Source organism: Amblyomma americanum, chromosome 6 (genome assembly GCF_052857255.1).
Source record: "Amblyomma americanum isolate KBUSLIRL-KWMA chromosome 6, ASM5285725v1, whole genome shotgun sequence".
Lineage (NCBI taxonomy): Eukaryota > Metazoa > Arthropoda > Arachnida > Ixodida > Ixodidae > Amblyomma > Amblyomma americanum.
This window is the reverse complement of record NC_135502.1, coordinates 41,485,079-41,499,761: the sequence shown is the minus strand read 5'-3', so window position 1 is coordinate 41,499,761 and position 14,683 is coordinate 41,485,079. Positions and strand designations below refer to the sequence as shown.

Here is a 14,683-nt window from a genome sequence, read left to right as displayed (position 1 = left end):
CTTGCCTTCTTATTCACGGGTTAATGGCGTACGCCATCCTTTCATCTACTAGTTTCTCTCACACTTTTTCATCTTAGGTGTTCACTGACGTAATGGACTTTATTTCGTGTTATGACGCGTAGCTACAGCTGTTAAAGCGTTAGCAGGTGGCGATGCACCCTCTAGATATGCCTGCAGCCTTTCGCCGTATTTCATGCACCACAAAATGGCAGCGACTGTGACGTCGGTGCATCTACCTATTGCGTCGATCGTATTGCTACAAAAATAATGTAATCTTAGCTTCTCGCCCTGGGGCATTCATGTCTATGAGTTCTGTAGGTTAAAGGTAAGGTGTTTTAAGGGGAGCTTTCGGTCCATTTAACCAGTTCATTTCTTCCTAATTTGTCGCGCACACAGACGCAACGTCTCGGTAGAAAGCTGCTCAGTGCCATACTTCCAAGAATGATAGTGGCGTTTCACGCATAACTCGTCGCACCGTCAGGTACTGCCTGGAGACAAGTTCACACGGGTGGCACACGTAAGAGCCGGTTTAAATGGAGAGTTTTAGCATGGTCGAATGTTAAACACGCCAACTACGGTAACTACGACCGTACCGCCAATGAGGCTTGGCAAGCACGGCAGCGGTAGAAGCGGCAACGCGTTACTGTATACTGACCGCACGGCTGTCTGGTTGGGCTTAAACTCATTCCCACGCCCCGCATCCCCCCCCCCCCCCCGCACACACACAAACCTGCACGTCTAAAGAAATTAAAGCCTTCTACAAATGCGACAGTGGGTCCCAATATAAGCAGGAGTCCTTCCATGCCACAGGCGCCAAAGTTTGCGCTCAAGCCTATCCGATTTCTTCAAAAAAGTTTTTGCTTTTTTGGGAGGTTTTCAGGACTACTCGCCCTCAGCAGGGGCCTTATATTGTCCATATCGTGCGGATGCAGCCTTTACTTCTCGCGAGACATTTAGTGGATAAGCGCTGCGCATTGCTCAATTTTGTTTTTAAGGCGAAAGCCTTACTAGCCCCATTTGACTAAATTCCGTCGGCGAAAGGCCTTGTTCAGGCCGCGAGATGGTCCTAAGAAAATGCCACAGCAACAGCCGTCGCCTAGGTACCGCAATTGCGACAACAGCATGCGCAACATATACCGGAAGCAGCCGATGTGGAACTTCACTAGAATGTATAACTTTCATCGCCTTTCTAGGCTGCACGTTACCAACGCAGTATAAAATTCAACGGTTAGGATTTTTGAGGCAGTAATCTTTCCACAACTTGTACGCTAAACATGAGCTTAGGCGCTTCCGGCAGCCGCGATCCAGTCTGACTAAAATATAGAGTTGCGCATAAATATGAATGCTCATTTAGAGTGTTGCTACAACACGAGTTTCATAGAGTAATAACCAGCAAAATATATATGTGACCTTCTACCAGCATCCGATACGGATAAGAAATTTGAAAGCCTCTATTAACTCACCTTTGTTACGCTCAGTTCTCTGTCACCATACTGCGTAACAAAGAGGACCTTAGCACAATAATCAGACTGCACATGACTACGGTAACATAGCCTCGCAGTTTCCACAATTAATGAAATTTGGTCGTTATGTGCAGCAGCAAATAAAACTAGGCGACCATGCTGCGAAGTATAGCTCAAATTTCGAGGAATTGCGAGGAATTGTAGGTGGAACACGCAGAACTCAGGGTTATTGCAGCAATCTCTGTCGTGGCGTTTGTACAGGGGATTCCGGGGGTCTAGTGGGGCAGGGGGGGTCATTTATTCACCAACCCGCGCTTTGCACCTGAGCGGATAGCAGCCGTCTCAAAGTCGGCCAGCGTTCCTATAGTACACCAATAGCTTTAAAAAAAATTCTTTAAAGGCTCATTTGTCCTTTTTTTGCGAATGGTTTTATGGGGATTTAGCGTCCCAAAGCGACTCAGGCTATAGGGACGTCGTAGTGAAGGGCTGCGGAAATTTCGGTCACCTGGGGTTCTCTAACGTGCACTGACATCGCACAGTACACGGGCCTCTAGAATTTCACCTCCATCGAAATTCGATCGCTGCCGTCTGGCTCGAACCCGCGTCTTTCTGGTCAGCAGGCGAATGCCATAACCAGCTACCCAGCCACCGCAGCGGCCACTATGGACACGGTTATCGGCTTTTGTGAAAACGCGTTTCTCTAAAGCCTAAGTAGTGAGCACGCTCATTAATATTTCGCTGAATAACTGTTACTCGAAGTCGTTCTGAGCACACTCGAAGCACCAATCACAAGCATTATTCGTTTAATTAAATACATTACCTAAATCATGTGCTTTAAAATTGCACGCCTTTTATACGGAGCATTCGGCGCAAATAAATTACTGGATAATGAAGACGCACTATATTTAACATCTTTCAACAAGTTCACCACATTGGTCAACAGCTAGGCTACAAGAAAGTTCAGTCTTTCTTACAGCGATGGCTGTCCTTTCAGCAATGGAAATGCATCCTCAAAAGCACAAAAACACCGCTTTGTTCCGAAAGGTACGATGGAATCAGCGTTACTCTTGGAAATAAAATTCCTGTACACCTACCTTCCTAGCTATATTCAGACTGCAGCTGTTCTCGTGACTCTTTCTCCTCTGGTGCTAGGGAGTACAAAATAATGAAAAGAAATCTCACCAGCTTCCTGCAGACCAGCTGCTCTCTATGAAGGACTCTCGTTTCGGTTGTGAAAACTCACAAGGACGATCACTAAAACTCGAATGAGCATAAAAACAGCAAATGAGCAAAAAGGTGCTCCGGTTTGATGGCTCTGTGAGGTTTGTTGGCTGCACCGGCCATAGTGCTTTGTATAGCTCGCCTCGCATGTGCTTAACTTTTTTCTTTGAAACTTGCCCACTACGTTCGTTCTGTGACATCATGTACCCTCAGCATCCCTTTTTCACAGTTGTTTTGTACTCTACTGCCATCTGTTCTGTGGAACAGCGATCAGTTAGCGCTACACCACAGCCATTATATGAATCTTGCATCGTGAAAAGCATGAGAGCCGACTCTGGGCGCACACGCCCGAAAAAAAGCGCGGCGCAGTAACGTCACAAGTGCAAGCAAGTCTTCTGCAAACGTAAGTAAAAAGGTGCGAGTTATGCAGAATACTGTGTTTACGACGGACCAGAATGACATTTTCCTTGCCGGGCTTTGAGCGCAGTGGCCGTACATTTAAGTTCAGCTGCATTGTTTACATGCACCCTAATAAGGCGAAGTCTTTGGAAACACCAGCTTTGAAATACAATCAGGCCATTTGTTCGAGGTGTTGTGGATAGCTATGAAGCTTAGCGGAGAGGACGACCATGATCGACGACTCCGCTGTGGACGACGCGAGACGTTCTCCTTGCCCTTAGTTTACGCGGCGGCTGAAGAATAATTACAGCTGTACTAAGGCCCCTTGTAATGCGTGCTTAAAGACAGTAACTGCTAAGTGCTAGCTGTCTTATGAAGATTTTTACCCCAAAGGGGCTACGGAGTACGTGTTCGAACACAATTTAATCTGCTATTGGAACAGTGACCTATGATTCAAAATTACTCAAGCGAGCAAAACTTAGGAAGAAAGGACATTTTAATAATTCATCTCAAGTCAAAGCATGTTAGGCTTAAGTCCTGTTTTCCAGATGCCTAATCTTCGTGCAGGTGTTTCTTGTGGGCTTTTCGAAGAATTGCACCTTGGTATAATAAAAGGAGGATTTCGCACGGTTCATTGTTGGGCCACCGTTCGCGAGCCGTTCAAGTGTGGCGCGCAGTGTCCGCTAATGTTCTCGTCTTGTTGCACCGTGCGTAGACAAGGATGCCGCCGCATGTATTGAGAGTGCCAAGTATATCTGATTATGACATGTAAGATAACCCACTGGAATACTTCGGCTGCTGAGCATATGCCAAAGAAAAGGCGCTTGTATTGGCACAGGTCAGATGGTGTTGAGAAGGTTGTGATCACACTAGGTTCCATCTAGTTAAAGCAGGGGGTAGCCTTGTCTCGATAAATATTGAAGAAGCGGCAGATATGCAGCTAGGCAACATCGCTGCACCTTTAGAAAAGGCACCGATAAGAAACACTTCTGAAAAGGTTCCAGTGCTAACTGCATTAGTCTCAACTGTTAGCACAACCTCAAAGCAAGAACACAATCGTTCCCTCGCGAAACGGCGACACACTACAGGCAAACAAATGCGAACTGAAAATGCTAGTTCACTGTACTGAACAATTTTAATTTTTCGTTTTTATTAGCAAAAAATATTTTGTCGCAGGAAGCGCTGTGACCACAGCCGAAGCCTTGGTGCCATGATGCAGTCTGTGGTGGTGTTTGCGCTGATGTTTTCGTACGCCGCAAGCAGCATCATCGTCACTACGACTGAGGGTTGCCTGCGCGGCAAGTCCCACAGGACAGTTGAGAAAGACGTGCAGGTATTTTTGGGGATTCCTTACGCGAAGCCACCCGTAGGAGAGCTGCGGTTCCAAAAACCTCAGCCGCCATCAACGTGGGATGAAGTGTACGATGCTACCAGAGCTAAGGACTCATGCATGCAGACCCTGTTTCCACGACTCTTCGACGTACCGACAGGTCTGTCAGAGGACTGCCTCTACCTGAACGTGTGGACGCCATTGGCTTCGGAAAGGTCGGAACTTCCCGTCCTGGTCTGGCTGCATGGCGGAGCCTTCACAGCCGGGTCGGCGTACGAGGCTAGATACGACGGTTCAGCACTGGCAGCACTTAACGACGTCGTAGTTGTTTCCTGCAACTACCGTCTCTCCACTATGGGCTATTTGTACGCAAACCATACTGCGGCGCCGGGTAACTTGGCCATGTGGGACCAACTGCTCGCCTTACAATGGGTCCAAAGAAACATACGGTTCTTCGGCGGAGATCCCGATAGGGTCACCATATTCGGTGAGAGCTCCGGTGGCATGATGGCCCATGGTCATATTCTGTCACCACATAGTCGGGGTCTTTTTCGTCGCGTTTTCCTAATGAGCGGCACAATGAGCAGCGACTCATGTGTGGATTCGGCGTCCGATACCATAGCCAAAACCAACATCATCTCGACAGCCGTCGGCTGTGCTTCTAAGGACCTGGCAGTCGATCCCCTACAGGTGCTCGGCTGCCTTCGGAATCAACCAGCGGAAAAACTTTGCACCGTGAAAGCCGTGAAGTTTCGGCCAACGTTCGAGACGGAGTTCATACCCTGCCTTCCGTCATATGCCAGCGAGCAAGGATATTTCAACGAAGTTGAAGCAATGGTCAGCGTTACGGCCAAAGAGGGACCATTCGGTTTCCTCTTTCAGCCCAGCGACAAAGTTCTTCAAGACGACTTGAGCTCTTTTGAAAAAGAGGAACTAAGAGCTTTAGTAGAAGGCGTTTTGCGGGTTTTGTTAAGGGACAGTGTCATTCCCCTCGCAATGAACTACTTGAAGGGCGCTCCTCTCGATGACATGATCGCGCAAAGAGAAAGGGCGGCAGAGTTCTTGGGGAACTATTTATTCTACTGCCCGACCAGAAGGTTTGCTGAGACGTACTCGACTAAGGGCACAAAAGTGTACGCCATGGTGTTCGCTCACCGGTCTAAGAAATCACGACAGCCGGAATGGTTTGGCACTACGCACATGGAGGAGTTGCCGTTCGTGTTTGGCGTTCCTTTCTCGGAGCAGACTAATTACACCGACGAAGACAGAGAGTTCAGCGCGTACGTCATGAAGAACCTGGCAGAGTTCGCCCGAAATGGGTACGTAAGCACCTTCTCTCTACTTTCGTACCGGCCTTAAAGCTACAGTGAGCACAACTTCGTGGAATTTTTTTTCTCTTGAAAATTGCCGCAGTTCCCGGCGCACTGTCTGTGGACTACTGCGAATGTTTAAAAGCCGAAATTGCTTGTTTTGTGGACTAGCTATAGGTGTGCACTGTACAGTATTTTTTTTCTGTTTGCCGAATATCGCATGAAATTCTGAACACATCTCAGATTACGGTTCTTTCTATCTGTGTGCTATGCTTGTGCATACATTTTTTATGCACTGGTTGCACAAGTTGCTCCAGCGGGATAAATGCCGGGTGCGGATATTCTGGCGAAAAGTTTTTTCTTTCTAGCAAAAACTGAGCCTGCATAGTATACATCAGGTGCGGTCTGTATAATGGTAATTACGGCAATACTGTCTTTTTTGTGTATTTTGGGCTACGTGGACGTTTACTCTCCACCAAAAGACGTATTTATTGCTAGAAAACTGGATTTAAAAATGTAACCCCCCCCCCCCCCCCCATCACTCGATGCAATCTTATGACGTTAAGACAGTAAAGAATACCGTGATCACCGTTACGAAGTGAATGGTGTAGTACTTTAGCCTCTGGGATCTGCATTCAATCGGTCTTAATTTCATCCCAGTGAAAACAGCGAGTGACGGCCACTCCTACGTTTCATTTTCTTTCGTTCACTAGCTAATAAAAACTCATTTTCAGTGAAAGTAGCGTCTGTAAAATTAGAACCTGGTAGTCTATCGATACAGCCCAACTTCAGTTCGTAATCAGCGTCCCTTTAAGAACTGCTTCCGCTCAAAATTTTTCCGCTCAAAAAGTATGGAGTGTGTGCCGTCGCACATCCGCACCGGGGCTGCGTTTAATGTTCACGCCATCTACAAAGCGTGCCTTTTATGCCTTTGCTCGGCACCTCACGACTGTCTTCTTACGCAGACATAAGAAAAGGAAGTGGTCATGGCAACGTCTAAATGTAGAGTCCAAAAGTGAAATAGTATACACAATTTGCTCACATCCGGACATGGTGCTGAAAGAAGAGGCGGATCAGACAAGACGAGGAGTAGCTGCTATTGTGTTGTGAGCCCTATAACCAGCCTGAATGTGAAAATCAGGCAGGAAGAATTAGTCAGAAGGAACAGCGTCCGCAAGTTGTCAGTAAAGAAAACATTGAACAGCTCAGGGTCTAGCTGAAGAACAGATATTCGGCCTTAACCGGAGGAAGATAACCTTAGAGTAAATGTGGTGTAGGGCAACCTTACCAATTTAATGACCGTGTAGGCAAGTAAATTAAGGGACCCGATAGCTTTAGGAAGGCTGCTGGAAGTCTATCTGTGAAAACTAAGGATCACACCAGTAAAGGCCTGGGCATGAGCACCGCAGATGCGATAGAACTACCAGAATATTAAAGCCGGCCCGGGCGAGGGCTCTTTAGAGGTTTATGAGGCAGGCCTCTGACGTAATGGAGCGGATGAGACTGATGATGATGGCGATGAAAACGACTGCAGACGCGCTCAAGGTTCTGTCTGATATGCTTTCACTGAGTTAGCCTTCAATGAGGCTCTCGCAGGGTGACACCAGATGGAAATGCCGAAGACGGAAAACTTGTCATGCACGAATTGAGAGCGATGCCTAGAAAAAAAAGCTTCATCTCGCGCAAGGACACAGAAAGATACAGATCCACACTAAATGATTGTTACCGTCCTCTTCTCGAGAAAAGTGTGGATTCAAGGAAAAACGGGCTTAGTTGACAGAGCGTCGTTGTACTTCGCACGCATGCAGGTTGGGCAATAAGGACAGCTGACCATTCAGTGTGCGTGTAGAATGAGACAAAACAGCATCCCTTCTGTTGTACGGCCTTGTTGCTGTTAACAAAACACCTGGCGCATCTAAGCGAATAAATATTGCTTTGCGACGCGGCTTCTTCCTCTTGTCCTGGCATAGGAGCCTATATATTCAAGGTCGACATGTTATGGTTTGGTTTCTGGTGGTTTAACGTCCCAAAGCGACTCAGGCTATGAGGGACGCCGTAGTGAAGGGATCCGGAAATTTCGACCACCTGGGGTTCTTTAACGTGCACTGACATCGCACAGTACGTGGACCTCTGGAATTTCACCTCCATGGAAATTCTACCGCAGTGGCCGGGATCGAACCCGCGTCTTTCGGGTCTGCAGCCGAGGTCCATAATTGAGCCACCGCGGCTTCGACATGTTATGTGCTCTGCTATCATTAAGAAAAAACCTGGCGCTATCAAACGACGACACAGAGGGGACACAGCGCTACTCGCAACAACAAGAAATTTTATTCAGAGGCTTCTATATATACAACAAAAACCAAAACAACCAAAAGTAATCACACGCCACTTGCCGACCGATGTACAGGAAGAGATTAACACACGTATTTCAATCGCTCTTTCAAATAACTTATCTCTCCTTCAGACAATCCAACTGAAGGGTCACTGGCACATGTATGCCCCGTTTCCGCGATATGATAGGCTTCAACAATCTCCCGCGTTACACGATCTCGGTGACGAAAAAGAACACACGTTTTGGAAAAAATGGGAGAACATTTCTTCTTGCGCTTGCTGCACTCACGACAATGGATAACCATACTATTTGAAGTGTCACCTCTTTCCAAAGCTCCAGCATGCTCCATCAGCCGCACATTCAAACATCGACTACTCTGGCCTATATACACCTTTCCGCACGACAAAGGGAATTTGTACACTGTGCCCAATTTGCAAGCGACGTATGGTGATAAATGTTTGACAGCGCATCCTCCTTTTCTTTTCTTTGCACTCTGCTCCACCCTAGCTGCAATCGCAGGGCATAACGTTGAAAGTTTTTTGGGAGCCGAAAACATGACAGGGAGTCCATACCTGCTGGCAACTTTCTTAATCCCGTGTGAAAGGCGATGAACGTACGGTACTTCAACGGGTTTGCTGTGCTCTTCTTTTGTGTCGTTCTTTCCCACCATAGGACGCACTAAACCCACCATAGGACGCACTTGAAAGGTATAATCAATAGTGAGACCTTGAGGTGCCCTTAGTCGGGACGGCTTTTGTTCGACCTTCTCGCGCGCACTATGGTCGGTAGATTATACGGCGCATTTGTTCAGTCATTCTTTATTGTCCGCGTAATTATTTTTTAATTGGTTTTTGGGGAAAGGAAATGGCACAGTATCTGTCTCATATATCGTTGGACACCTGAACCGTGCCGTAAGGGAAGGGATAAAGGAGGGAGTGAAAGAAGAAAGGAGAGAAGAGGTGCCTTAGTGGAGGGCTCCGGAATAACTTCGACCACCTGGGGATCTTTAACGTGCACTGACATCGCACAGCACACGGGCGCCTTAGCGTTTTTCCTCCATAAAAACTAGCGTTTTTCCTCCATAAAAACGCAGCCGCCGTGGTCGGGTTCGCGTAATTATGCACATGAATCACTTTTGCTGCAGCGCAAGTGGCAGGACTATTGATCGAGAGGAAATTGCATTAACATGTCACCCTGATCGCTGCTGAAAGGCTGTAAATGAAAGCTATTCACCTGCCTGAAATTATTGTTATTCCAGAGAAACTCATGCTGGTGCAGGCTCATCGCCTCTCTAGGTCAATCATTCTACCTGTAAGGTGCGGTTTATTTGGAGACGCTTCAGAACGGGAGCAGGGCCAACAGCAGTCCGAGATGAGCCAGTCCAGCCAGGAGCGTGCTGATGATGATGTCCTCCGGCTTAATGAACCAGTCGGTGACCATGCGGCTCGCGCGTATGCCCGTCTTCTTCTTTAGATACAAATAAGAAAACTAAGGCGGATAGGTGATTGCCGGCTGAGGAAGAAGTGCTAAACAAGTCAAAGCGCTGTTAACTCTTATAAAAATGGTATATACTGGGCCTATATAGGCTTTTTATAGACCCTATTGCCTTCTTTTAGATATTTCTTCTGTCTATTCATAGCATATAGACTGCCAAGGGAAAAAAGTCTACAAAAAGAGCATTGCCATAAATGTATAGATTGTCTATAGACTGTGTATACAATTTGTATGGTCTATAGGCTAGTTTGTAAAATTTGGCTTTAGAATATCTATTGACTTTATAGACAAAAGTCTATCGACAGTCTATAGACTGTCTAAAAAAATTTTTGTAAACGGTGACCGTCAAATTTTGAGCGTCTTTTTTTGAAATCAACTTTTCATCACAGAAAGACCACAGACCAGTCGCAGTACAAGCTCAGAGAGTTGTGTGCATGTGGCTCCAATCGTATCTCATATTACTGAATCATCAAGAAAAGTGGACACTAATTTTCAAGTTCGTTTATTTTGATTTGGCAGAGGTAAGCAAATTCGCTTAACGGAATGTGAAAGTGCGTTAGCATTTTAACGAGGCTGATGACATGGTGAAGCAAGTAGGAGAAATGATGAATATTAGAATCAGTAATTAGATTAGAGACTTCCATTTTTCACGTACGTGTGCGCTGCTGGGTATGTACTTTGAAAAACAGAGCTCTTCCAGAACAGAAAAGAACACCTGTTAAAACACTAGAATCTTTGTCATGGATTGCTATAACATCACTTGTCGAACTAGCATGCTATTCATGGTGGACCGCAAAAGTAGCACGAAACACGTGCAATCACAAGAAGGAAGGCGGGGGTATTGTATAACATTTTTCCAACAATAGGGCAATGAAGATAATTTGTCATGAAAGTAGAAGCAACACAGAAAAATTGTTTTGTTATAGAAGAGGGGCTCTGCAGTAGCATCTGTTGCAGATGTGGTGCCCGATTCATAAAGTTATCACAGTAAAAGCACAGAGAAGAGACAGTCGGAAAAATGCTTTCGACCACAGCCGTTTCAAGACACAAGCCATGGATGTAAGCCTCGCTGTTCTTTATTTTTCCCAGGAAACCAGTGCTCCCTGACGGCAAGGAATGGCCCGCGTTCTCATCCGAGCGCCCTGACTTCCTGTGGCTTCAGCCAGGGAACTATAGCTGGGCCAAAAATTTTTCTGCGATGGCATGCGACGTGTTGAGGAAGCCTTCGTGAAGTTTACGACTCCGAACCGTCTTCTAGAAGACCTTCGTCAAAGCGAGCGTCATTACAATATTTCATGCAACCGAAGCCACAGCTTACATGTGCAACTATTGTTTTATTTTTTGAGGCGACTTAATTACATTTTCTTTCACATTCATACAATCAGCACTCATGCGCACGTCGACGCTGTGGTCTTGGAGGTTAAAAACCCCAGCTAGAGCCTGGAGACAACACAAGGATGTTAAATATTGCTAGGCTGTGACTTGAGGTGCACTCGGCCTTCGGACAAGTGAATAGCTAGAATTGTGAGCGACTTTTAATACATATTAATTTCGTAGATTTTAAGCAGGTGTTCAATTGCAACGTAATAACAGTAGAGTGACATGCAACGACTCCATGCCGAACAAAAAAAGTAGCGCATGCATTGCAGCTGATCATGAGTTCTCCCTAGACGCAGATCAATGAGACCAAAAAATAACGTATCAGAATTTAGCTTCAGATTAATCTAAACCATCTAGAGTCCTGTAATTGTACCTCAAAGGTTGGTATGTTAGGATGCGGTTGGGTTACAAGCTGCCAAATAAGCAGTGTCGTTGAGAGTGCGTAAGCAGTCCAAGGAACGCATGTGCAGTATGCTTTGCCATTCTCCAGAAAACAGGAGCGCTGAAACTACTGGATAATTAAAAAATGATGACTGTCTCTTTATCTTTCCCACGCAGGACCGCCAAATAAAAAGCACAAAAAAACCCGCACGACTACCGAAATGGAGTGCAGGTGTTTTTCCTTAGTATCTGATGTTTAGCACCAACTTTGCCGGCCGGCAATCTGACATCCGGGAGACCTCATACCACTGCGTAATTTTGAGCACAGTACGGGGGTTACTCTGTGCCAACTTGCGGGACTGACTTGCACGTAGTTCGAGTGCGAACAAGAGTGCTGCAAACGCATGGCATGCTCGTTGCAGTGTGCACTACGCACAGCCTGCTCGATTTGAAGTTTATCACTGTCATTTCACTCGCAGCAGAAGAATAAACATCTAGAGTTGTGATGACCAGTTATTCTCTAATAAATGTGGCGTTGCAAGGTACAAAGAGAGAGAGATATATAGCGGAAAATGGAAGGCAGGGATGCTAAACAGAACGGGAACAAAGTGGCTAGCTAACCCCCAAGTACTTCGTTCCACTTTTTTGTGAAAATAATATTTTACAGCATTGTAATATGAGTATGCATAAGCCTGAAGTGACGACCTTCAAATTGCGACGACTGTACCTACATCTGCGTTAACACGGCTGCTACGCTTGATAAAAGCTGAACGGTCAGCCAGCGATAAAATTCCTGTGCTGCCATTTCTGGGCCGCGGATGTCGGTCTAGCGAAATTCGTACACTTCTGGAGCACGGTCTTTACTCTCTTCTCCGTGTTTACCCCAAACAAGCAAGCCTCAAGTTGGATGCACCACGTTTCTTGGCGGAAAAGCAGTGAATCCGGGGCGCGTATTCGCCATCTGCAGCCTGCACAACCACAAGGATTGTAACCCTGTTTATGGACCCCAGGGAATCAATAGTGTCACAGGGGTTCACCTAAAAGCTATAACAAACCCAAGAGTATGTAAAATTGTATACGCAGCCGGTAAATTTGCGCTTTAAACCTAAAGTTAATTGGCCAGCAGTGAGACCAATTCATAACGAAAGGACCGCAGAAAACATTCGCCGGTAAGCTTCCTAACCGACGTTACAAGCCACTAAGTATTCTGGCGTGCGACCTAAAAGAGAATGACGCACTCAAGAACAGTGACGAGTAAAAATTTATTAAACAATTACACGAAAGAAACCGGACTCGAAGCACTGTCCTCCACTCCCAAAATCCGGCTCGAATCAAATACTCCACAGCGCCAAAGGCAAGTCAGCGTTTTGAATCTATTATTACAGCCAGTTTCAATGTGGCATGCCACCCGCCGGTAAGTGGCGCTGCCATCGCTGCATCTGTACCGGCTGCATGGCAATAAAGGCGTCCGGGGCCCACCAACTTGTTCCACGTTGTGTTATCGCAAGCATAGCATTTGCGCTCTTGTTAGCAGACACCTTTAGCACAACGTGTACCGTGCTACCGTTACCGGGAGCCCGCGCGCCGTCAATGCGCATGCGCAGATCGCTTGAGGTCGCTAGATGGCACCCGGTACCCGGCATTGTGGTACAGAGTGAGATAGATTAGGTTTCAAGTATAGTAAGGAAAAATCTGCAGTCATGATATTTAATGAAGAGGGCGGCGAGCATAGAATACCGGAGTTCATGCTAGAAGTAGTGGATGAGTACAAGTATCTTAGGGTGTGGATAAATAACGGCGCTGAGTATCTGACAGAGCATGAAAAATATGTAATGAATAAAGCTAGTAGGAATGCAGCTGTCATGAAAAATAGGGCACTGTGGAATTACGATAGGTATGAAGTGGTAAGAGGGATCTGTAAAGGGGTGATGGTTCCTAGCCTGACTATCGGCAATGCGGTCCTGTGTATGAGACCAGATGCACAAGCAAGGTCAGAAGTCAAACAGCACGGCGTGGGGAGGCTAGCCTTGGGAGCACATGGCAATACACCAAATCAGGGGGTACAGAGTGATATGGGATGGGCGTCGTTCGAAAGCATAGAAGCTAGCAGTAAGATAGCATTTGAGAAAAATAACGGAAAAGCGGTGGGCTAGGAAAGCTTTCATATACCTGTACATAAGGAATGTTGACACGAAATGAAGAGAGCGAACTAGAAAATTTACAAGCAAATATATGGACACCAGTAGAGGGGCAAATCCGCAATCATTGGTTAAGAAAAAGGTAAAATAAACAGAGCGCTCTCTGGAAAACTGGGATGCTGACGAAATCGGCACTGGGAACATACAGGATCTTTAAGCAGGAAATTGCCAAATAAAATATCCATGATAATTGTAGGGGAAGCTCTTTGTTGTTTGAGGCCAGGACGGGTGTTTTGCGGACTAAGACATATAGAGTCAGGTACCACGAGATAGACACGTTGTGCGATGCTTGTAGAGAGGAGGAGGAAACGGCTGAACACTTCATACTTTTCTGTAGAGGGCTTCACCCTGCAGTGGAAAGCAGCGGGGCTGATTTATTCAAAGCACTGGGGCTTTAGGACAGTAAAGGAAAAGTAGATTTTAAGGGGATAGAAGTATCCAAGCGAAGGTTATCTGATTGGTGGCAGAAATCAAGACACGAGTAAAATTTCCCAAGTCTGGGCTACGTGCCTTGAAGCACCGTCCGATTAAAAGGGTTCAGCCTTATCCATCTATCCATTCATTCATCCACCCTGCGCGCAAGCTGCCTCGTCAGGACCAACCAACTCGTGGGCGCTGTCGGTGGGCGGGCTCCCGCTAACTCGGTAACGGTAACAGTAACACGGTACACGGTGTGCTAAAGATCCCTAGTAGGTACCGCCACTATCGCACAGCTACGTCGTGCCTTTGGCCTTGATTCTGACGTTTAAATGAAAAAAAAATCGTTCTTTGGGCTATATTGTCACAAAGTGGTGACTGCAGTCCGGACAGCAGAAAGGCTGCGAAAATGGTGTCTAAACAAAACATTTTATTTGGGCTGACTTGCGCCCACAATGGACTGAATCACTCAGCGGCGGCGTAGCAACAAGCGTGCTCGGCGGTCGTCGAACAGAATGCCCGCCGCTGTCGGCCGTGCTCAATTTAAAGCTGATAGCGAACTTTCGAGATAAAGCCTGCAAAGTTACTAGAACATCCGGAACAATGTAGAATCAGCTCTGCCTGGCTGCGATCAATCGAGATAAATCTGGCTGCGTCTTGCATCGCAAAGAAAGCGATAAAGCGGCGTGCCGACAGCTTTGAAGGATGAATAAACACTGCAAAGATTCGCGGCATTATTTATTAGGTCCTTTTAGTCA

General features: G+C 46.5%; 1 protein-coding gene across 1 annotated transcript; it reads left to right on the top strand.

The window, feature by feature from the left end:
• The first annotated feature begins 2,389 nt into the window (after window positions 1-2,389).
• LOC144136678 (acetylcholinesterase-like) lies at window positions 2,390-13,026 on the top strand. Its single transcript, XM_077669200.1, has 3 exons — window positions 2,390-3,087; window positions 4,260-5,732; window positions 10,639-13,026. Exons 2-3 carry the CDS (start codon window positions 4,294-4,296, stop codon window positions 10,778-10,780), a joined length of 1,581 nt encoding a protein of 526 aa, XP_077525326.1. The 5' UTR covers window positions 2,390-3,087; window positions 4,260-4,293; the 3' UTR covers window positions 10,781-13,026.
• Window positions 13,027-14,683: the final 1,657 nt, after the last annotated feature.

What these genes read in the sequence shown, in the direction of transcription:
- LOC144136678 (XM_077669200.1), top strand. Translation starts at nt 4,294, where the DNA reads ATGATGCAGTCTGTGGTGGTGTTTGCGCTGATGTTTTCGTACGCCGCA. An exon ending in GCAGAGTTCGCCCGAAATGG is followed by an intron (nt 5,733 to 10,638) that starts GTACGTAAGCAC and finishes TATTTTTCCCAG; the next exon opens with GAAACCAGTGCTCCCTGACG.